Raw genomic sequence first — 21,578 nt, 5'->3', positions numbered from 1 at the left:
ACTGATGTTGGCCTGCGGATAAATCAAGGAATGAGAAATTCGAGGCATTCAAGAGATAATTGATTTTCGGAGAATCACATTGGTAAAAGAACCGGCCTTGATTTCGTGATTTTCATAACACTCTCTGCACAGTATCACTAACGCAAGGACCAACGCGTGGGACTAAAGTGTGGGCTCACTCAGCCGGGTTGTCGTGGTGCTGGACGAACAGCGTGACATTTGCAGAGGAGGAAAAAATCCCATTTTTCGCTGTTTTTATCAGGAATTGCACATGGTGGAGTGATTGAGTGTGAGTGGCGACAAGTGGGGCGACGATCAGTGCATTTAGACTCGCCATATGAACATTCCAGTGAGTGAAAAGCCAAGAAAGCGAGTCGCGTGAAAGTTCAAAATGGACAGCATACGCAAGGAATTGGACGAACTGGCGGCGGAATACAAGGAATTGGAGGTGAAAATGCCCAGAAATATCCTCCTGATGCACATGCAGATTAACTCACGCATGTCCGCGTTTGCTTTGCCTTGCAGACCGTCAACCAGAACTACCTGGAGCTGCTGGAGGGACTGGGAAGTATGCAGGAGAAATGCAAGAAGGACATCAAACACCAGCGATACCGGATGAATCAGATCAACCTGAACCTCAAGAAGTGAGTGTGCAACCTTTGAAGCAGCTACTTTATCAGAAAAACCCCCATAAAATTGATTAATGAGAAAAGCACGCGTAAATTGCACGATAAAACTTGTTCACGTAACTTCTCCGCGGGGCGTGTCATCCGGCACTGCAATGTACATCTCTGTCCGGACGACAGGGATTGAGACAATGACGAGAATCTCAAGAGGAAGAGATTCTTGAGGTTGCTTGGGTGGTAAACGGGGGTTTTGCAGAGGATTTCAGAGTGTTTTCTGGTGTATTTGCCAAGTCATGCTATATTTTTGCCCTTGAATAACCTTTTTGTAACCTTTTCCTTCGCCTTTTCAGGCTCACAAAGCAAGAAACACTTTCCCAGGAGTTCCAGGAGGAGTTTGGGGAGATCGAGAAGGGGATTATGAAGCGGAAAGCTCAATTGCATGAAATCGAACAGACTCTGCCGAAGGAAAATGGACTGTATTTGAAGGTGAGTGAGAAGGATCTTCTCTCAAACGTGCTCCTAATCTTTCCTTTTGCTGTCTCCAGATCATCCTGGGCAATGTGAATGTGTCAATTCTCAATAGAAACGACAAGGTGCGATATAAGGACGATTATGAGAAGTTCAAGCTGATTCTCAATGTGATCGGACTCGCCATGGCGCTTCTCAATCTCGTGGTGAACTACAGAGCGCTGGAGTTGGCGTTTATGTTCCTGCTGGTGTGGTATTACTGCACGCTGACCATTCGGGAGTCCATCCTGAAGGTGAATGGCTCGCGAATCAAGGGATGGTGGCGAGCGCATCACTTCATCTCGACTGTTTCCGCCGGCGTTCTTCTCGTGTGGCCTCAAGGAGAGCCTTGGCAGCTATTCCGCAGTCAATTCATGTACTTCAACGCCTACATAAGTAAGTATTTGGGAATTCGAGGAAAAAAACAGTGACTAATTGCTTCTTTCTGGTTCCAGGTATGGTTCAATACTTACAGTTTCGGTATCAAAAAGGAGTTCTGTATCGTCTCAAAGCCCTCGGCGAAAGGCACAACATGGACATTACAATTGAGGTGGATTTTTTCTTGCAATCAAATCTTTTTCAGCGCTCTAACAATGAATTTCCGTTTCTCTATTGCAGGGTTTCCACACGTGGATGTGGAAGGGAATCGGATTCCTCCTGCCATTCCTCTTCATCGGCTATGTTTTCCAAGCCTACAACGCTTGGGTGCTGTACAAGCTCTCTCACCATCCTGACGCCACATGGCAGGTGCCGATGATGAGTTTCCTCTTCTTGATCCTCTTTGTCGGCAACACCACGACCACAATGCTCGTGGTGCCGCAGAAGATGAGGGAGCGCGCCAAGGAGCGATACAGGCTCAAGAGCTTATCCTGGGCACTGAAGATTAGAGATCAAATCAAGGTGAGTCGTCTTGGTCATTAATTCAGACGTGCTTTCCCCGGAAGATCGCTCAAGAGACGATTGACTGATTTTTGTACAATATCACGCGACTCGTGAAAGAGTGTGAGAGTTTTGAAAGATATTTGAGCACTTTGGAAGGAAAAGTGTCAACTTTCCTGGACTGTTAAGAGCTTATTCTGTCAACAAACTGTTTCCCACAAATGTTTCATTGAAAACTTACCTTCTCTCACGCTTATTTCACGAGTATTTAATGGATGGCGCGAGAGCTTATGTTACAATAATGCTCAGTGGTTATTTCAATGAATTTTGTGGTCTATAAATACCACTGAATTATACACACAAAAAAAAAGCCGCTTCTCATCTCTCTTCCGACGTCTTTCCGCAGGGCGACAAGAGGAAGGCGTCAGAGAAGTCGTCGCCGGTGAATTCCAGTGGGAAGAAGAGTGATTAGGCTACGTAGTAAAAAAAAGTTTTGAATTTTGGGGCCAGGGCATCGAGGGAAGATCCAGACGGAGAGAGAGAATTGGTGGTAAATAATCTTTATCTTTTTTTCCTGTTTTGTTTGTATTTGAGATGGAAAAAGGAGATATAAAAAAAATCATAGAGAATACATACTTTGCAAAAAGTACAAATATCAGGAATGTAAAAAAACACACACACGAATTAATATAATTAATTTAAAGAGAGAGAGGGAGGTTCCTTCGGGGGTGTTTTAGGCACAGAGAGAGTTTGAGTTAGATGTTTTGGATTAGGCTGTGAGTGTTGAGTATATCGTGAGATGTTAGCGTTTTGAGGGCACTATTCGCTGTATTAGATTTGAGTTAGTGGCTTTTTCTCTTCATTAATGTTATCAATCGATGCTTGATTTATTGTGCACTTTGTTAGGGTTTTTCTTCCTTGTTCCTTCCTTGCTTTTCCTACACGCTCTCTCGCTGCGCAGTCTCAAGAATTGTCTAACTAATCGTCTCTCGTCTTGGGATTCTCGAAGGTTGTTGTCACTTCCTCAGGCGGCTCCTGAGCAGGGCGCTCTGGCCGCCGGACGGCGGCGCCTGGGTCTGGGCTTTGGTGGTGGAGGCCGCAGTGGGTCTCATGAAGTTGTTCCGGCGACTGGCCACGCTCGCGGCATTTGGTAACTTTGCTGCGGACAGGGAGCGGAATGTGGTGCCGTTGGCGAGATTGTCCGCCGAGGGGGAGGTTTTTGGGTAGCCGGACGATTGTGGCTTCATGCGCAGGGATGTGCTGCCGATGCTGGAGTTGCTGGAGCTGCTGCGACTGGCCGGGACGCGACTGGAGCTGCTGGACAGTCGCAGGGAGGCGGTTTGGAAGGGTTTCTTCTCTTGCAGCGGCGCTGGGGTGAATCGCGATGGCGGCGGCTTGGCCGGGAGTCTCTTCACCGTGCTGGTGGACACTCCACTGTTCAGGGAGGAGCGCGACGACCTCAGGCTGCCTCGTGAGCCGCTCCTCTCCACGTTCCTGCTCGACAGACTGGTAACTGATGACTTTGAGTCGTTCTTGCGAAGGGAATTCCTTCTGTACAGCGGCTTAGCGGCCGGGATTGTGGGCGCCGAGGGACTGTTTCGCATGGAGTAGGTTCGTTTTGGCATTAGATCACTGATTCTCTTAGGCGCTTCCACGCTCTCGCCACCCATTGCACTCGATTTCTCCCGCACATTCACCTGAGGATCTGTGTTCTCGTTCCCTGAGCTCGTCTCCTTGCCCTGCGACAGTGTGTCCGACACCAGGCTCTGAGACTCCTCAAATCCCTCATCGTTGAACTCACAATTTGCCGTCTTCGTGGCATTTCTCACGCCCTCGCCCGCTTTCTCGCCGATCTGGAAGCGCCGTGGATTCTTCAAGCCCGCATCTGGATCGTCGAGACTCTTGAGGCGTTCCTGCCAGCGCTTCAGGCGCGCCTCCTTGTCCTCCTGTGCGAACTGTTTCTTCTCCAGCGCCACTGGCTTTGACGATTCCACGAAGATCTGTGTTTTTGGGGCTTCTTCAGGCGCTTGGCCCTCTTCAGCATTGCTTCCTATGTTGAAATTGGATCTCTTGAAGCGCCTGGTCTTCCTGGCAGATGAGAATCTATCGAACTGTCCGGTGCCCAAGAATTCTGTATCGTTGAAGTTGTCTCCGGTGCCAAGAAGACTCTTTCTGGGCGTTGGCGGAGTCTCTCTATTGTCCGCATCGATGTCGTCCTTCTTCCGGAGATCCTGCGATAAGATCGAGGATGACTGGATGCCAGGACTTCGTTGGCCAAGGGTAGATATCAGGGACTTCCGAGGAGAGTTGTCGGGACTCGTGATTCTGAGTTCTCGTGGTTTTGGTTGAGATTCTGCAAGACAAGGCGGTAAATATTTGCAGGGAAGAAGAGACGTTGAACAACTTCTTACCTTGGATGGCCTCAATCGTGCCCACCACGTCGGTGAGTTCGATGGTATTTGAGGGTTTCCACTTCATGGGCGTCCTTCTCTGCGTCACTTCTGGCTGGGAAACCTTCTCCTCCGGCAGAGGATCAAGTTTTCGTTCGTTTTCTGCCAAAATCATGCTCATTAGAATGACTTTTTGCCATAAATGTTGAGACAACTCACCAGAATCCTCCTCATAAGACTTCCTCTGCGACAGACGTTTCTTCCTGCTGTCAGGATCGTTGTGCTGTAGCCACGTTTGGATCTTTTCGTGCCACTCCTTGGAAATTCTGGGCTTGACATCATCAGCAACAGCGTCCTTCTCGATTGTCGGAATCGGATGCGGCTGAAGAGGCGACGAGGGTGAATTGGCTCTTTCGCGGTCTGCTGTGAAGTCCACATGGAACAAGTCTGGACGCTTCTTGAAACCATTTTCTGCCCTCGCTCGTCTCGCCCACGAGCGATCCAGGCTTCCGTACGAAGTCTTTCGCTCGCGCGAAAAGTTGTCATGGCCAGAAGAGCGCAAGAAGTCCATCAAACTCTCATCTTCGTTAAGATTCCGACTCTTCCTGCGTCTCAATGTGCCCTCAGGCGACGGTCCGGGATCTTTTGGCGATGCCAGGTCGTTGTTGTTCGTGAATGAGCCGATTCTGCGCCGCTGAAGCGCTGGACTCCCTGTCAAGAGATTCGGATCGAGGATTTGACTGTCCAGTCCGAGAGACAAGTCTGGAGTCACTGGAAAGGGAGAATTACAACGTTAGAATATGTTCAAAGCTCAAGTATCGGCAGAAGATCGTACAATTTCTTCTCTTCATTGCCAACTGATCTTCGCGCTGCTTCCTTCGGAAGTTGGCTTGTTGCTCCTGGATTCGTCTTCTCTCGTTGTCGACGACGGCTAAGCGGAATTTCTCCCTGAAGTTCTGGAATATCTTAAAGCACTCCTCGAGTTTGAAGCTCTTCACTTCCTCAACGAAGAAATCCGCCAGCTTGATCCTCATCTTCTCCAGATCCAACATGTATCGCTCGAGGATGTGGACTTCGTGCTCTGACGTCTTGAGGAAGTCCACCATCTGCTTCTTGATGTCCTTGTCTGTGTTCGGAGCGTCGACGCTCTTCTTGATCTTCTCAATTCTCTGGCACAGAGTGTAGAGTTCGTTGTTCAGCTGTTCCACGCTTGTCCTGAAAACAACCAGCAAAAAAGTCTTCTTAGTTTCATTCTTCCAGCTGAAGAGGCGTTCCTACTTTGCAGCGTTTTCCAGCGTCGTGAGTTCCGAAGGGAAATCCAGGAGCTTCGGATTGCTCTTCTCAATCTGCAGTGTCATGTAGTGGATCAGATTCATTCCCGGCTTGTTCGCCCGGATGTCTGTCAGCTTCTGCAGCGAAGTCAGTTTGACGCCGGCTGCGTTTCCTGCATAACCACCGGAGTTCAGGAAGTTCCCCAGAACAAGGATCATGTAGAGGACTTCCTGGAGGGATTTGTTGGTCATAAGATCTTCTCCCGCATAGAGCATCGCTCTGATCGCGGGCTCCAAATATCCAACATTGGCTGCGAATTCCTCCTTCAGAAGCATGCATTCGATTCGCAGCTTGTAGCTGAAAAAGAGTGAATCAGTTAAACTTCTTTCCAACAACTTGAAAAGTCTTTAACTCACTTTGATAGATGAATGAGTTCCATGAGGAACTTCTCTGCATTGCCTAGGCGTGATTTATCCCCGTCGAAGGACTTCAGCATATCCAGTTCGTCCACTTCTGGCAGGATCTTCAGCAGTCCTCTGAGTCTCTCCGCTCCGACATCTTCATGTTCGCCATTTCTGATGAGATTGATGATGTTCTCGTTAGAACTGCGGAATTGCTTGAGGAAGATGTTGACATTCAGGCTCCTCTTGCCATCCAGCAGGCTAATCTCTGAGTTCTCCTTCTTCTTCCGCTCGAGAGTGTCTGTCTTGTCGCGCCCCAATTTGGGTGACGCTTGAGGATTTGGTGTGCTTTGCTGGCAGAAGAGGTCTTCAATCTCCTCGAAGTCCAGAGTCTTGCTCTGATCCTTCGTGCTGTGCGCCGATGCCAACGAGGACCAGATATTGTGACGTCCCAGGATCCTGTTCGAAGGGATCTTGTTCCAGTTGATGGTCTTCATCTTGCTGCGCGGAATCGGTGTCTCCTGCTGCGGCAGGAGCTGCTGTGGCTCTGCCGGAGGTTCTGGTGTCTTGGGCTGCGGCGCTTGAGCCGCCTGAACGGGGGCTTTGAGGGCGGCAGCCATGGGCGGCGGCGGAGGAGGGATTCCCATGGGCTTCAGCTCAGCCATGGCGGGCGGGGGCGGCGGTGGAGGCAGGGCTGCGGGCGGCGGAGGAGGCGGAGGCGAGGGCAGAGCTCCTGGCACGATAGATTGCTTCCGCGGAGCACCGATGTCCGTTCGACAGTGCGGACAGACGATCTTCTGCACGCTGGGCGCGCGAAGGAGTCTCACGGAGTCCTCGTGGTTCTCCAGCAGTGTCGCCCGGTGGACGAGAGTCTCTGCCGTGTCCCAGATCAGATCACTGACAGCTTCCTTGGGGTCGATGCGCAGCAAGTGCTGCAGAATCGAGAGGAAGGGAATTCCCTGCGGTGTGTCAGAGACCTGGCGCAGGATGGCATAGAAGACATCCAGATGGGAGTTGAGATTAATCCCATCCGGATCTTGGAGGTTCTGCGCCTCGTCACTCTCGCGCTGCTCGTCAAAGACATCCAGCTGGACTTTGATGTCGGGCAGATTCTTCGCCAGTGGCCTGAGATTGTTCAGCACTGAGAGGAGATTCAGCCCTATGAACTCATTTCGGACTTTGATGCGCCTCTGCAGAGTCGGAGCCGAGATGATGAGGCAGTTTATGAAGGCGAGCAGGGCCATCTGGTATTCAGCCAGAGAGGAACTCTCCAGCTCACGGACGATGATCTTGAAGCGGTAGCGCTCCTTCTTGAGATTCTGCAATAGATTTTTCTGGTTGACAAAAAGCTCTGGTGGATTTGGGGGAAAAACCCATTTGCTCACCGTGAAGTGCTCGAGCGTTTCCAGGGCACGGTTGTAGCCCTCAGTGCTGTACGCACAGAGAGCTGATAAGAGTTCGAAGACTTGCTTCTTCACGGTGACATTGTCCGTGTCCAAGGCGCTGCCCAGCTTCTGCACATAGTCCTTGTTGTCCACAATATAGTCGAGTCCCGTGCGAGGATCCATCGTGATCGTTGTTTTCATCTCCTAGGAATGCCTGAGAACAGAGTGATCTTCAGCATGAGATCCTGATCGATGTGAAAATGCAACGAGATTCTGTTGATTTTCATGTGAACTCAATTAGAAATTGAGAACATTAGAAATATTGATGATCTCATTCAGATTCGAACGTGTTCTTCTCGAACACTCAACCTACCAAGAGTGGCGAAAGTGATGCAATTAAGTTCTCTGCTTAAAAGTAAGTATCTCCAGTGACATCACGATTGATCAAGAGTCGAATAATTGTGGCAAATTTGGCTGTAAATTGTGTTTAAATGAAATTCTAAGTCTGTCTAAAAAAACACACGGAAATCTTATGCGTAAGAATTGTAAAACAGACTTTTTTTGGTGGTTTCTGAACATTCGAGAAGTGGAATAATTGACTGGAATCAGTGGAATAAATAAATATAATTCAAAAATTCGACCAAAACAAGCTGAAATTGTGTTGTTCTGCGCATTCTCGAGAACATCATGAAGAATTTGAGAGTGAAAGAAGAGTTTTCCGAGTGGCAATCAATTGCTGTGTGGCACGTGAAAAGTGTCAATATTAGTTTGCCTTCCAAAAGAGACAATGAACTTGCGAGATTATTTGATGTTCTGGCGAATTATGCAAATTCATACTCACAATTGAATTGTTGAATTATTTTAAATTAGTGGACTTTTCTTCGACACTCTGTTATGCTAATTGACCCTCGAGACAGTCCAAGCCCAGTGGCAGTTAATCCCCCAAAAATGCTCTCAGAGATTCTAGACAAAGAATGAGTCTCTCTTATATTGATTGAGTCACGATTGAGATGTCGATTGGAAAACGGTTTTCGGAGAATCGTGGATGGGCGCTCAAGTGAGGGCTTCTTCTGCCGTGTGAAAAAGTTCGGTCATGAAGGATTTGGAGAGACCTTTACGCGGCTCCGCCAGAGAGATTAATTTTCACAAGTGCGCTGCTGCCGATCGTCCGAGAGTGCGAGTGAGAGAAAAAGGCAAAATTTAATCATAATTGGAACTGAGAGACTTAACATAAACCGTGAAAGCATTACCAATTTGGGTAATGTGAGGTCAACCGGCAGCTTTTTAAATTGCAAACAACTTGAAACGTTTGTCGCGCGATATTGAAAAATTTAATTATTTTATATTGTGGCCACAAGAGAGAAGCTATTCGGTGTCAATTTCGAGAGAGTCACACACAATCATTGATTTCGGCGGCCACAAAAACTCTACTACACGGGTTTTTACTGCTTTACGGCCGAAAGAGCGCCAGAACCATCAAACGATTATCTGAGGACGTACAATTTGTCTTCTTTTTTTTGTTATCTTATCGCTCGCTTCTCAATAGGCGAATTGGATTGTATATAGAAGAAAAACAACCTGCAAAGGTCTATAAAGCACTATTTCGCCTCTATTTACCCTCAATCCCCGAAATTAAGATGGGAACAATATTTGGCTAAGCTCTTAATCAGCTCCTTATCGTGTTTTTCCATTAACGCGCGCGCGTTCGTCATGCAAATTTGAGGAAAAACGGCATCGCAAGAGCAGAAATTGGAATATGAAAAAAGCCTTGAAAAATCCACGATTATGCCACATTTTCAGTGTCAAACACTTTTCAACAGTGCAAGAAAATGATGTGACATTGTGCTTTTTGCCTCTGTTTGGATCGAAAAGAGAGAAAAAGCACTCGATCGTTCTCAACAATGCGCGCCTTCTCGTCCTCAATTTTCATGTCAGTTGATTTATCTTCACTTTGAGTCACTAAAACATCGCACTTATCGTGCTCGCCTCGATGGATGGTTGGGTGGGAAAAATTTCCACGCGAGGAAAGGTTTTGTGCGGTTCACACCCATGAAAATTGGATCATTATTCATGCTAATTGTTCTAATTGGTCGCTAAGAGCCCGTGAAATGATTGCGGAAAGAAAATATGATGAGATTTGCTCGATCTCTTAACTTAAGAGTGCGATAAGATGAAATTAATATTCAAGAAGTTATCAACAAATGTAACTCAAAATGTAATCCATGCCAAACAAAGCCAGAAGAATGCCATCAATGGCAGACATGGAAAAAAAGAAAGCAATATTTTTCTCGATCGCTATCTTAATTTTGTAGAACATGAAAGTGTCCAAAGTGAAATAACTTGTCTCTCTGTCGAGAAAAATGAGAGAGTGGGTGGATCGCGACTAGAATTTACAGCTCATTTGTTTAGAGATCAAACAGTTTAATAAAGTATTTTATAATCTACTCGAGATGATCACGGCCAAAGCCAAAAACCGCACGAGATTGCACTCAAAAATCACCTCTTCTGGTTTGTTTACCCGAAACTCAATTGAGCGCAAGTGGCAAAAAGCTCAAGATCGCTTTTTTTGCCTGATGCCCGCATGCAAATTTCCCACCCACACGATCATTCTTGCGAATTTTGTGGCTCTTCTCTTTTGTGGTTTTGTCACCTGAAATGCTCTCAGGTAGACGCGCCAGGGAGGCAGAGAATCTCGTTGGCGCAAAGCTTTGTGCGCTTCGGTGAGTCGCGCGAATGTTTTTCTGCCTGAATAAATCACTAAAGACTTTAATGATCGAGGTGTGTGCGCCACCACATAAAGCAGGTGGAGTGAAATTATCGGATCCATTCACCTTGGAGTGTTCTGGATACCTGACATCCCATCTCGCGTCAGATTCAAAATCTCTGGATCATCTGCAGCCCCGGCGAGAGTCAATCAATATGTTTGCCAAGAGTGTCCAGAGATTTTTCATCGCGCATTTCATGGCGTTTAATTTCAATGCGCTGCTCCAAGTTCTCTCCATCGCGCGCATATTTTGTAATCGACGACGACAAGGTCACATTATTTACTCACTTCGAAAATTGTGTGTCTTTTGAGAGAGCACTTTTGTTGCCTGTGCCGAGATGCCTGTGTATAGATTATTAATGTAGAGAAGCAGTGGCGCAAATTACGGACACATGCAGCCACTAAACTGCCATTTATGCTGCCAATTTGACCAACGATTTGGTCACTTTATTATTATCATTTGCTAATTTGCAGAGAAGTTATAAAAGAGAACATATTCTGGTTGAGAAACAGAACTCATCTTTCGTGTGTCATCAAGATATTTGCAGTGGTCTTCTCAAAAGACACCCAGCGATCGTTAAGACAACAGTGATCTTGTGATTATGGTCAAAATTTGCCTAAAGTAAGTATTAAAGGAATTTCATGGAACAGTTTCGTGTTGATTCATGAGCTGATTGAGGAAAAGGAAAATAGAAGGGAATCAAATGAAAACCCTTGAAACAACAATTGTTGCTATATTTACAGTTTTATGTGAGTATTTTACTAATGTATCCGTAATAATTGACGCGCGTTTCTTCAAGAAAAGACTTGATGACGATTTTTCATAGCCTCGCACTCTCTCGCTCGCACGCAAATCCGGCCACGATCGCCGTGCCCAGATGTTTGTTTGATCGTGAGTTTTCACATGAAACTGGACACATTTTTCATCTCTGGCCACGCCGTGTGCAAGAGATCAGTGGAAATTTGTGACTCGGTCATGCACCAAATGCACACGATCGCGCCAAGAAGCCAGAATTTCGGTTTGCCATCGTCGCATTGCCATTGATTGATTTTCCGCTTCGAGGATCATCGGCACACAGCCTCCGAAGAGGTCCATTTGATGGTGTCTTCAAGTTGGGCGTCTCTCACGCCAGAACTCTGATGGTCTCTGGCTACGATTTCGGTTGCGCGCATGGCGTCGGAAAGGAGGAATGGAGAAGAGAAGCGGAGAAGCATTTAAATGGTGTTAAGTAAGTTTGAAAAATATATTGTGTGATTTTTTCTCCTCTACCAAATCTCAACTAAAGTGGCCGCGCGAGGGAACTTGCGAGGGAGAGTCAATTTCCGCTTCTGCGATCATTTTGACAATGGATGCGCGCACAGTTAGGAAGAAGCATTGTCTGATTGAATTAATTGAATACCAATGGCGTGTGTGTGTGGACAAAAAAAGAGAAACACCCGCAGGAAGTCACATAGAGATAAAACTGTATTTTCTTACCACGTCCGAACACTTGAAGATCACCCAAAAATCCACTGTCTCGCTGGCCAAATTGCTAATTTATGTGAAAAAGGCGCCAATGATGATCGAAAAAGTGAGAAAAAGCCTGTGGATGTCTCTTCCATGATCACTTGTGTGATCATGTGGGTGGAATTTTGTGACGATCTTGGGTGAATTTTTCGAGGGTCTCGCGCTCTCACTGGAGTCAACAAAATTCCTCAAGGCTTCGCAACCACACTTTTGACAATATCTTCGCGAATAGGAGATGGGAGAAAAAAACCGCGATCTCGGGGTTCTTTTGGCAGAAGAAGAAATTCTCAGGAATTATATCATCGGCGCACCAATCATGATCGGCCGAAGAGCCGAGAAACGCGGGGAGAGAGACAGAGAGGAGATCAGAAAATAGAGGAATGACAAAAACACACACTGGAAATACCAGATTTGTGGACAATATCCATAATTTTGTCCATTGAGCGATCTCGCGACTCGATCGTGTCTTTTTGTTAGGTGATCTTTTGGGCGCGCTCGCGAAATAGCCTCGTAATCCACTGTGTAATCCCCAAAATGATTGAAAACTCGCGAGATTTTTGCCGTTCAGGTGCGATCTTGCGATCATCACTGATCATCCCACTGACGAATTTCACTTTCAGCCTCTCAGGCAATTCGTAAGTGGGGCCAAAATGTGCAGTCACAAGAAATTACATCACACACTCTATGCCAAAGTGTGGCGTTCTGGGCAAGACACACTCACAGCATTAGGATTTTTTCCGTCCGCGCGACTCCGCTCATCTGTGTGGCTCTTGGAGGGAAATTACGTCAATTTGGGGCTACGGATGGCTGGCAACATTCTCCACATTGTGGTCCAAACTGCAGCTGAGAAATTCCACACACGCACACTCACTCACTGCTGCGGGAAGTCTGGGGATAATCACTTTCACGCCAATCTCACCCACAATCCACTCGCGATCGAGGCTCCAAGTCAACTGAATCGGTTGAGAAATCCCTCTGACCGTTTCTCGGGCCCGCCAGTGTCGACTCCGCGAGGTGGGAGAGAGGCGCGCGAGGCCTGGAAAAACTCCATTCACAGCCCACATCTCTTGTGAGCCAACGTCTCACTCGCGCCCATTTGTCCATCGCGCAAGAGAATTAACTTTAACATTTGCCTGCCTTTTTTTTCGCCTCGAGTGTCTCTCGCGCGAAACTCGCCTCGCCAGCCCATGCACGACCATTGTGAATCACCGCCGACCCGCGAATCCCCAGAGATGAGCCACACACGCTTAGGGAAGAGTCTCTTTAATTTCTCACACTGTACAGGAGTAGGGCGAGCGGCAGGAGGGCCGCCGCTCTGCTGGCGCTGGCGGAAGATGTCAGGAGTCCGGCTGCAAAGAGAGGCGCTGGCATTAGTCACTGCTCGCATCTGGCCGAGAGCGCGCTCAAGAAGTGGCTCAAAATTGGTATAATGGACTCGTGAGTGCACTGCGAGGAAACTCCAGCCAGCAATTTGGCGGTTTCCGATTTCTCTGCATTCACAGTGCTTGCAAGAGTTTTAGGATCATTGCATCGCGAGTTCTTGGGTGTAATTTCAGTATGATTACAAGAAAAAAACTACTTCGTGCGTTTGAATTTATGCAATTCTCCAAATTAATTTCGACTTGACTCCACAATTCTGCCCAGCACTGTTGGCATTTGGCATCCAATCTTCTCGAATTTCTCTCAGTGCAGTCTTAAAAGAAATATTTTCTCATAATATTTAGATTCTCTCTAATCGATACGGAGAGCCGTGTTATTAATTTCTCGGCATAAAAAGGCCTTAATTAGACAGCTCTTTCCAATAAACTTCCACATCGTGCGGTAGATTTATTTGTCCTGGGCGTGGTGGTAAAATTAATTTAGATCACTGATTACATATCACATCGATTAAGTTAATTGCTCAACAAATAATCAGCAATTTTGCGCTACTTTCCGATCAATGTGTGATCGCATTTTGAGCACTCTGAGCTGCAGAATCTACCTTTTGCGGCCTCTAGCAAAAGCAGAAGAGGCACTTGAGGAGTCGCCAGAAGGACTGTGGAGAGTGCGGAGTGGGATCGGGAGTGTCCGTACCTTTGCCTGCGTCGATGAGCAGCATCACGGTGTCCGTGCCGCTGCCCGGAATCGAGCACGAGTACGCGCCGTTGTCCTCCGTGTCGGACGCGATGAGCGTGAGTCTGCTCACGACCACGTGCGGCTTCCACTCTGTGTACACGCTCACGCCGCCGCGCGGGCTCTCGTGCTTCTCCACGGGCCGACCGTCCTTCAGCCACGTCACGCGGCCGCCCTCGGAGCCGTTCAGCCGGTGCACGGCGGAGCACTGGAAGGTCACCACGGAGCCCACTTTGACCACCTCCTCGCGCGGCCCCGCGATCTGCGTCGTGACGAAGGGCGTGTCCGCCATCGCCACCTCGGGCTCTGCAAAGGAGCGCGAAATCAGCGGGAAATTGACTTTTTCTCACCCTTCGCGCCACAGAGCAATAAAGCATTCGCTGTTCGCGCGCCTAAATAAATCCACCGCGATTAATTTACGCTGGTGAAAAGCGACGCTCCCAAAGCTGATTAATTAGCACCACGGACAGGTTTATTGGTAACATGGCAGAAGAATCTCGTAGCGCATTCTTCATGCGAAGATCACGGATTATTTCCGCTCATTAGAAAAAGCCCGTGGAGAATATTTATGCGGATCTCAATTGGGGGAAATTTCTGCCTGAAATAACATCGAAGTCGAGAGTGAGGCATTCATATTGAAATGATGGTTTTCTGCCAATTGAAATTGATGTATCAGTGATATTAATTGCAGAGGTTTCGAGTGATCGCAAGAATGCCAGTTTGGAACACGCAATTTGGGGAGGTTTTAGTATCTGGCAAAATTGCTTCCTCAACTTCTCAAAACAAACAATAATTTTGTGAAGATGCTAATTAAATATGCGGAGTTTTTATCGCTGTGGCGCGGTGGAAGATTCTTAGCAAAATAGGAAGGTTAAGAAGGGAATTTCACAGTTCTTTTGATCCCTCATTCCAATCATTCCCAAAGACTCTGTTCTATTTATAAAGTGAAGTTTATGAACAAGGCCAGGAATGGAAGCATTTGTTGAGTAGTTCATCACTTTCGGTCAGTGTTTATAAACTACGGGAGAGTAAATAAAGGAATTACCATTAAAATAAGTAGATTTGTTCTGAAAAACACTTGGAAAAACACTACTTTTCCAACTCTCCTCTTTGCTTCTCCCATAACTCTACTCACACTATCTTTGGGATTGGAAAAATCAAATGCTCAAGCACAAGAAGAACGCAAGAAAGCCATAGTTTTTGTGTGCTAAAAGACTATTTTAGTTATTTCAGTAACTTTTATCCATAAAACAGAATGAAAAAAAAACCAATTTGCAGTCGTTTTGTCGCATTTTCCACTCACCGGAACTCTCGATGACTTTCAGCTTCACGATGCTCTTCATCTTGGGCTCCGTGGACACTTGGCACTCGTACACGCCCTCGTCGCTTCGCTGCACGTTGCTGATCACGAGATTCCACACGTTCCTCGCCGGCGGCGGATCTTGGCGATCGATGCGCGGATTCGTGGTGAATTTGGTGTTGTTCATCAGCAGGATGCTGTAGTCCTTCATGCGCAGCCACGACACCGTCCTGTCGCCAGCATTGTGGATGATGCACGACAGTATCACAGTGTGACCCACGGCGGCCTCGACTTCGTGCGGAACCTCCCCAAACACCGGGCCCAGGCTCACGAGATTCGTCTCCTCGCTGAAGCGCACTGCAAGAGAGGCGCGCGCGCAAAAATGCCGAGGCGTTTTGTGTGAAATTATTATGTTTTCAATCGAGTTTCAAACAGGCGAAAAAGACGCGCGTGACTCACAACTGTCCCCAAAGAGTTCATGAATGAATTGGATGAAGAAAAAAAAACAACACACGAGCGAAATACTTGAGAAAAACCTCACATTTGCGTGTGTTTCATGTTCGATTTTCTTGAGTTTTGCTTGGCATCTTGTTATATTAGGAGGAAATTGCCTCGGCGATCGCATTTAATTACGCCAAGTCGGTGAATAGGTCGTAAAATGCCTCAAAAAGACATCTTCAATGGCAATTTCGCGTAAAATTGACCAGCTAGAAAGTTCCTCGATTTGTTCGGAATGTCGTAAAAGATTATTTAGGGAACAAATAACAAGTTGAATTTATGGAGTTTCCAGGACATTTTGCCAATTGCCAGAAAGATCACAATCTGGAGTGTAAAATGTAATTTTCTGCATCAGATTTTGGACATTTCTGGAAAGTCTCTACGCCACTGAGTAAATTTGACATCAAATCATATTTGGAGGAACCAGTTTTGGACAGAATTCTTAAAGCTGCCTCCACATTGGAAGTCAAAGAAACTATTTCTTTCTTCCCTAGAAAATGGCACTTTAATTAGCGAACTTCTCTGACCTTTTGCGCGAATTTCATTGATCTGCCCTTGAAGGACACTAAATTTATTGGTCCTTTTCTCTCTGTCCGTTGCTTCTCGTGCGTGGGCGTGCAAAAATGTTTGTAGGAAAAGAATGCTTTGAGAGAGCAGAAGACAAGGCCGCACAAATGTTATTTATGGCCATTCATCATCAAATTGCGTGGCGATTTTTAATTATCGCCCATTTTTGGGTTCGCATGACGCGTAATTTAAACGCACTTGATTGAGGCCAGTTGTGATCTATTTCGCGCACTTCCTGCAAATGAAGATGCTGAGGCATGGAAAAAAGTGTGTTTATGAGGACATTTCCGGATGATTTATTGGCACATTCGTCACATTTTATCACTTCTTCAGCCCATTCTCCGGCTCATTCGCACTTGTGACACACAATTTTGTTGCGCTCTTCGGCCGCAGCTCTTTACCTGATGCAGCTGTGACTATTTCCGTGGTTGAGTGCAAAAGCAGAAGCAGGACAACAGCGATTGTTTTCCTCATCTTCACGTGGGCTCTTCACGCGTTCGTCACACGGCAGTGAAGCAAGAACAGTTGGAAAGACTTTGAGACACTCTTTTTTCTCGTCACTGCACAGTTTTTCACATGATATTTTTGGGTGGAAAATGTCGTGCGTGTTTTTCCTTTTAGACAGCAAAATAAACCCACTTGAGATGGCGAAGGAGAAGAAAAAATCACTCCAATTCTCTGGCTTTCTGCTGAGGAAAAATCCCGTGAATTCGACCGGCCGTTCTTCACTGAGCAGAATTAGATATTCGACTGAAGTAGAAAATAGATTTCGCGCCTGTCCATACTTAAGTAATTGAGAATGTGTGAGGAATTTCCCGCCTTTTTCCACCTCACCACATACTATCCCATAACATGTGATTCCTCCGCGGATTGTTTATACAGTAGCATATCAACAACTTCTTCACAGATACACCAATTTTCACGGTATTTTACGACTTTTCACGCAATTCATTCTCCCTGGCTTCTTGTTAGTTTCCCAAACAGAGTCTCTCCTCCTCCTCCCCAATTTTCTCCCATTCCGCCCAAATGAGGCTCATTTGACCGACAAAGACATGCCTTTCCCATCAGGGAAACCTCACGGAATCTCGGGCCGGATTCGTCGCAACAGAGACAGAAATCTGTTAACTCTCCCTGTGAAAACTCTCCAAAGAAAAACACTTAAGTCTGCCTTTTAATTTATTATTATTATTATTATTTATTGTAAGTAAAATCGTGTAACAACTTTTTGTATAGTATACAATAGAAATTCTATCATGTTTTTTTTTCCATCCTTTTTCTCAATCATCTTAATCAACAAATTGTCAATAGTAAGAAGAATTAGCAAAGAGGGCGCCTAAATTACAAAGTTTCAACAATTTCCTTTTTATTATTTTCACTATTGCTCCATAATATCGACCAACGTCCTTTTGTCAGTCAATCTAACAGGGTTTCTTTGTCCTTTATGATAATTTTTTAGCTAGAGGGATTTTTTTCTTCTTCCTAAATTCCTGTTCAATTTCTTTTTCTTCTTGAAATGCAAAGAGAAGAGGTTTTTTTTTTGTCATCTTGTATTACGCCAAAGATAGTATAGTTTTTGTTTGTCACAAGTTTCCTTTTCTAACTATAGAATGATCATCAATTGAGAACGAGTTGAAACTTTTTGATCACTTTTCCAAGCTTTGAGGTTGGATTGATTTTTTCTTTCTTTCTTATTGTGGATTAGCTGGAAAATATAACCACAAATTGCAACTCATTTTCATTTTATACGATTGTAAATACTGTGTGTTTTCCTTTGTGTGTATGTTTTTCTTCCTTTTGTGTGATTTTCTCTCGTAGAATTTCATCATAGATAATATATTTTCATGTTAGCACATAACAGATTTGTGAAAATCTCTCCTTGTCAATTCTATAAAGTGAAAAATCTGCAGTTTTTTTTATATGGCAAAGTAAAGAAGAGTGAAAAAGATTCCCTTCAACAGGTCAGAGTAAAATAATATTTCAACAATTAAAATTCATTGCATTAGCCAGAATCTTCCGCTCAGCGGAAGTTCACCACAAATGGATTAGCTAAGAAAAATCTCTTCTGGAACCTAAGAATCATCGATGGAGCATCTCTAAAGCATTTTTTTACGATAGTTTCTATCTCACAAATTTCTTCACAGTCTCTCTCTAATCGCCAAGAATTTAGACATGCACATAATTAGACAAATAATAAGATGAACAGAAAAAAAACTCAATTTGAACTGACTTACAACAATTGTGCCTTCTTTCACACGCACGTCGGCGTCTTGTCCAGATTGAAGATGAAGTCTTTGCTCTTTGAGCACATCTCGCAAATCTTGCGACTCTCCGGATTCAGGTAAGTACAAAACCGGCAGCTCCACTCGCTCTGTGTCGCCTCCGCATGTCTCACCGTCTTCCGCTGCTGATCCTGAATCTGTCGGTTCTTCGTGTTCTCCTGCTGCATCTTCCGCCTCTCCAGCGACTCCACATTGTTGTTGTTCACCACCTTGTTGGTCGCCCTCTTCTGCGTGCTCTCCGTCTGGATGGCCTTCGTCACGGGCTCCATCTTCGTCACCTTCACCTTCTGCGCCACGGCCGGCACACTGGCCTGCCGCCGCTCCTCCTGCAGCGTGAGCGAGCCCAAGTCCAGGCCCTGCACCGTCAAGTCCCGCTCGCCCAGATCCTTGCTGTAGCCCTGCTTCTCCAGGTTCTGGAAAACATAGTCCCACGTCTCGAACGATCCCACGCCGTCGTGATTTTTGTGCCTCTCCGGATCGCTGCTGCTCATCTCCTCGGGCTCCACATTGTGCCGCGACGGCCTCACCGGCCGCACATTGTTCCTGGCATACAACTCACCCTCAGACGGCCGTGGCCGCACTTTCTGCGCCACCTTGACGCGCTGATAGTAGTCAGACAGCTCGCCGTTCGACATGCTAGTGGCATCGAAAGGCTGCTGCTGCTGCTGTTGCTGATAAGAGTCCCTGTAGTCGCCCAAATCAATTAAATTCTCACTCCTGTGCCCTGAGCCCTTGGGGCGCGCCTTCTCCCCGCAGAAATTGCATCCCTGATACTCCTGATAGCATCTGTGATCCTGCCCATAGCATCGCCCGTACGCGCTGCCGTTCATCGCCATTCCGTTCATGCCACCGTCGCACGGCTGGCTCAGGCCGGCCAGGGGAAATCCCCCGGGCAGCGGATACCGATTGCCCGCCGTGTTGTACGCACTGAAGGCGGCGCAGGTCGGAGGGAAGCCATCCACGCAGTCGTAATTGCCCACCGCGTCGTAATACCCTGGCGATCTGGCGTAGTCGTAGGCTTGCTGGTCCAGTGAGAAATGCCTGTGCTGCCGCATCTTCTCACTAGGATGATCCAGCGACTTGGAGTGCGGCATGTACACGCCCTGACCGGTCGGATAGGGGTAGTTGGGCACTGGGACCGGGTGCAGGGAGCACGGAGGTGGCGGAGGCGCGCAGTAACTGCTCACAGGCGGCGGCACGAGCTGATACTGCCTCGCTCCGCTGCACGAGTTGCAAGTGTTCGTCACGGGAACATTGTAGTAGTTCTCAGACTTCTCCTGGTGCGTCCTCTTCTCCTGCAGCGAATAGACCATCGAATTGATGACCTGTTCAGGTGTTCCTGCAGGGAAAACGGGGAAAATGTTATTATTGATTCTCCAAACAGTCTCTGGCAAGTGGCCAAGAAACTGTCTTGTTCAGTGACTCAAACTCAAAACACTTGTGTAACTACAAGGATTCAGGCGATATCATGACACAAACTCATGTTCTCCGCAATGATAAATTCCCAGCGGATAAATAAATAGTCAACTGGTTGAATTCTGCTCCGAAGTTTCAAGTCCTGCACTCTTGCATGGGATGCGCTGCTCGGCATCGATTTGAATCACTCGAATGCAATCAATCGAGTGGCTAAAAATAACCGATATACTTTTGATTCCGCCCACCCCTCGCGAATTATTCAACGAAAATCAATGCCCGCGCGAGCGTCTCGCGGCGCCCAAGGAGAGTCAGTGACACTTACCGGTGTGCATGCTCCGGAAGTTGTAGATGTCGATCCAGTTGCTGGACACCTGCATGGTCGTGAGTCCGGAGAAGATCTGCTTCAGGATCTGGCACTCCACGAACGCCGTGAGCGCGTCGCGCGACACATTCGTGACCTGATCGGGACAAATGGGGCCGTCCAGGACGAGTGTGCCGTTGGGCAGGATCTTGTAGCCCATGGCCTCGAAGATCTTCTCCGACTCCACGAGATTCGACTGGATCTCGTGGTGGTAGAAGCCCGAGTACATCTGAAATGGAGGCGAGCATTGTCAACACACTGATAATCGAGGCGATGATTCATGCGCTCGCCAACCTTGATGACACGGTACTCTTTTCGCCAGGGTTTTGTGAACAGATTGTTGGCGTACTGGCTGATGGACTCGAAGCCGATGGAGGCCTTGTAGGCCGAGGAGTCGTCCGCCTGCAGGATGGACTTCTGCAGCACGTACGCCGTGACGGGAAGCAGGAACTTGCGGGAGTGCGGCACGATGCAGAGGAAGTCCTTGAGGCACTCCTCCAGCTTGCGCCTCTCCTCGATCTTCTGCAGGCTCTCCTCCGTCTCCAGGTACGTCCAGTGCTGCTGCAGGATCTGCTGCCACAGCTCCGGAAGCAGGTTGCACGCCACCATCTCTGACATCTCTCGCACGCCTGTCACTCGCTACACCACCGGGAACGCCCTCGCCGCGGCAGATGCCGATCTAGAGGGTGAAGCAGGAGCAGAGGGAGTGCGTGAAAAAGTGGGTTCTTCCCCCAAAATCTATAAATAAGAAGGCCTCCTTTCTATAAAAAGACACCTTTCGGGATGGCCAAAGATGCTCGCTTTCTCGCCACTTGGCCGCGATGTTTCCACCAGCAACACCATCAACAGTGCTGGCCCACTGTCGCCCTCGGGATTGCCGCTGAAACCATGACGATGGGGGGTTTTATGGGGGTGAAATCACACAAAAATTAATACTTGCAAATTTCACGGAAAACAAATATTTTTCTCCAAATGTCAATGTCACCTGTCCAGAGGGCGCACGCAACAATCAAGGGGAGCGAATTGGATTCTCCTCAGCTGAGACACGCACCTGAATTTTGCGCGCCCAAAATTGTTCGCGGCGCCAAGTTTATGCAAAATTGCAAATATCTCACGATTCTCACCTTTTCTCCCGCTGAAATTCACTCATGGAGGGCATGAAGGAACTAAAGATCACGCAATAGTCGCCGAATGCATAATCTTGGTAATCAAAATCAACGAGGAAGCAGTGAAAAGCAAGTATTTACATAATTCTGCCCATTCTGCTTCACACCGACACGATTGAGTATTTCTCTGTGTGACTAACATTTGAGG

General features: G+C 47.1%; 4 protein-coding genes across 5 annotated transcripts; 1 reads left to right on the top strand and 3 right to left on the bottom strand.

The window, feature by feature from the left end:
- Positions 1 to 160: 160 nt before the first annotated feature.
- Positions 161 to 2,535, top strand: LOC132264312 (transmembrane protein 120 homolog). Its single transcript, XM_059764449.1, has 7 exons — positions 161 to 448; positions 526 to 644; positions 977 to 1,112; positions 1,172 to 1,529; positions 1,589 to 1,683; positions 1,752 to 2,033; positions 2,419 to 2,535. Exons 1-7 carry the CDS (start codon positions 392 to 394, stop codon positions 2,482 to 2,484), a joined length of 1,113 nt encoding a protein of 370 aa, XP_059620432.1. The 5' UTR covers positions 161 to 391; the 3' UTR covers positions 2,485 to 2,535.
- A 484-nt stretch (positions 2,536 to 3,019) lies between these two features.
- Positions 3,020 to 12,680, bottom strand: LOC132264305 (inverted formin-2). 2 transcript variants are annotated; one of them, XM_059764440.1, is made up of 8 exons: positions 12,453 to 12,680; positions 7,461 to 7,674; positions 6,091 to 7,394; positions 5,681 to 6,031; positions 5,238 to 5,617; positions 4,622 to 5,173; positions 4,424 to 4,564; positions 3,020 to 4,365 (listed from the first exon to the last, which is right to left on the bottom strand). In XM_059764440.1, the coding sequence occupies exons 2-8, from the start codon at positions 7,659 to 7,661 to the stop codon at positions 3,029 to 3,031; spliced, it is 4,266 nt and encodes a 1,421-aa protein (XP_059620423.1). In that variant the 5' UTR covers positions 7,662 to 7,674; positions 12,453 to 12,680; the 3' UTR covers positions 3,020 to 3,028. The 2 variants fall into 2 exon arrangements, with proteins under 2 accessions (XP_059620423.1, XP_059620424.1); XM_059764441.1 differs by lacking the exon at positions 12,453 to 12,680 and adding an exon at positions 11,702 to 11,937.
- Positions 12,681 to 12,994: 314 nt separating this feature from the next.
- Positions 12,995 to 16,780, bottom strand: LOC132264202 (leucine-rich repeats and immunoglobulin-like domains protein 1). Its single transcript, XM_059764314.1, has 4 exons — positions 16,610 to 16,780; positions 15,147 to 15,500; positions 13,805 to 14,149; positions 12,995 to 13,080 (listed from the first exon to the last, which is right to left on the bottom strand). Exons 1-4 carry the CDS (start codon positions 16,680 to 16,682, stop codon positions 12,995 to 12,997), a joined length of 858 nt encoding a protein of 285 aa, XP_059620297.1. The 5' UTR covers positions 16,683 to 16,780.
- Positions 16,781 to 17,751: 971 nt separating this feature from the next.
- On the bottom strand, positions 17,752 to 21,249 carry LOC132264307 (protein tamozhennic). The gene is made up of 4 exons (XM_059764442.1): positions 21,040 to 21,249; positions 20,559 to 20,943; positions 20,226 to 20,493; positions 17,752 to 19,826 (listed from the first exon to the last, which is right to left on the bottom strand). The coding sequence occupies exons 2-4, from the start codon at positions 20,880 to 20,882 to the stop codon at positions 18,457 to 18,459; spliced, it is 1,962 nt and encodes a 653-aa protein (XP_059620425.1). The 5' UTR covers positions 20,883 to 20,943; positions 21,040 to 21,249; the 3' UTR covers positions 17,752 to 18,456.
- Positions 21,250 to 21,578: the final 329 nt, after the last annotated feature.

The sequence above is a fragment of the Phlebotomus argentipes genome, unplaced genomic scaffold, assembly GCF_947086385.1.
Source record: "Phlebotomus argentipes unplaced genomic scaffold, Phlebotomus argentipes genome assembly contig_32, whole genome shotgun sequence".
NCBI classification, from domain to species: domain Eukaryota; kingdom Metazoa; phylum Arthropoda; class Insecta; order Diptera; family Psychodidae; genus Phlebotomus; species Phlebotomus argentipes.
Note: the sequence above shows the minus strand (reverse complement) of the source record. Positions and strands in the feature narration are given on the sequence as shown.

Bases quoted from the DNA above. Each gene is read 5' to 3' on its own strand.
- LOC132264305 (XM_059764440.1), bottom strand. From the start codon at position 7,661: ATGAAAACAACGATCACGATGGATCCTCGCACGGGACTCGACTATATT. The intron at 7,395-7,460 runs GTGAGCAAATGG...AATCTATTGCAG, and splicing joins AAACGCTCGAGCACTTCACG to AATCTCAAGAAGGAGCGCTA. The intron at 4,366-4,423 runs GTAAGAAGTTGT...CTTGTCTTGCAG, and splicing joins CACGATTGAGGCCATCCAAG to AATCTCAACCAAAACCACGA.
- LOC132264202 (XM_059764314.1), bottom strand. From the start codon at position 16,682: ATGAGGAAAACAATCGCTGTTGTCCTGCTTCTGCTTTTGCACTCAACC. The intron at 15,501-16,609 runs GTAAAGAGCTGC...CCTCTCTTGCAG, and splicing joins AATAGTCACAGCTGCATCAG to TGCGCTTCAGCGAGGAGACG. The intron at 14,150-15,146 runs GTGAGTGGAAAA...GCTCCTTTGCAG, and splicing joins GAAAGTCATCGAGAGTTCCG to AGCCCGAGGTGGCGATGGCG.
- LOC132264307 (XM_059764442.1), bottom strand. From the start codon at position 20,882: ATGTCAGAGATGGTGGCGTGCAACCTGCTTCCGGAGCTGTGGCAGCAG. The intron at 20,494-20,558 runs GTTGGCGAGCGC...CCTCCATTTCAG, and splicing joins AAGAGTACCGTGTCATCAAG to ATGTACTCGGGCTTCTACCA. The intron at 19,827-20,225 runs GTAAGTGTCACT...TTTTCCCTGCAG, and splicing joins CTTCCGGAGCATGCACACCG to GAACACCTGAACAGGTCATC.
- LOC132264312 (XM_059764449.1), top strand. From the start codon at position 392: ATGGACAGCATACGCAAGGAATTGGACGAACTGGCGGCGGAATACAAG. The intron at 645-976 runs GTGAGTGTGCAA...TCGCCTTTTCAG, and splicing joins ATCAACCTGAACCTCAAGAA to GCTCACAAAGCAAGAAACAC. The intron at 1,684-1,751 runs GTGGATTTTTTC...TCTCTATTGCAG, and splicing joins ACATGGACATTACAATTGAG to GGTTTCCACACGTGGATGTG.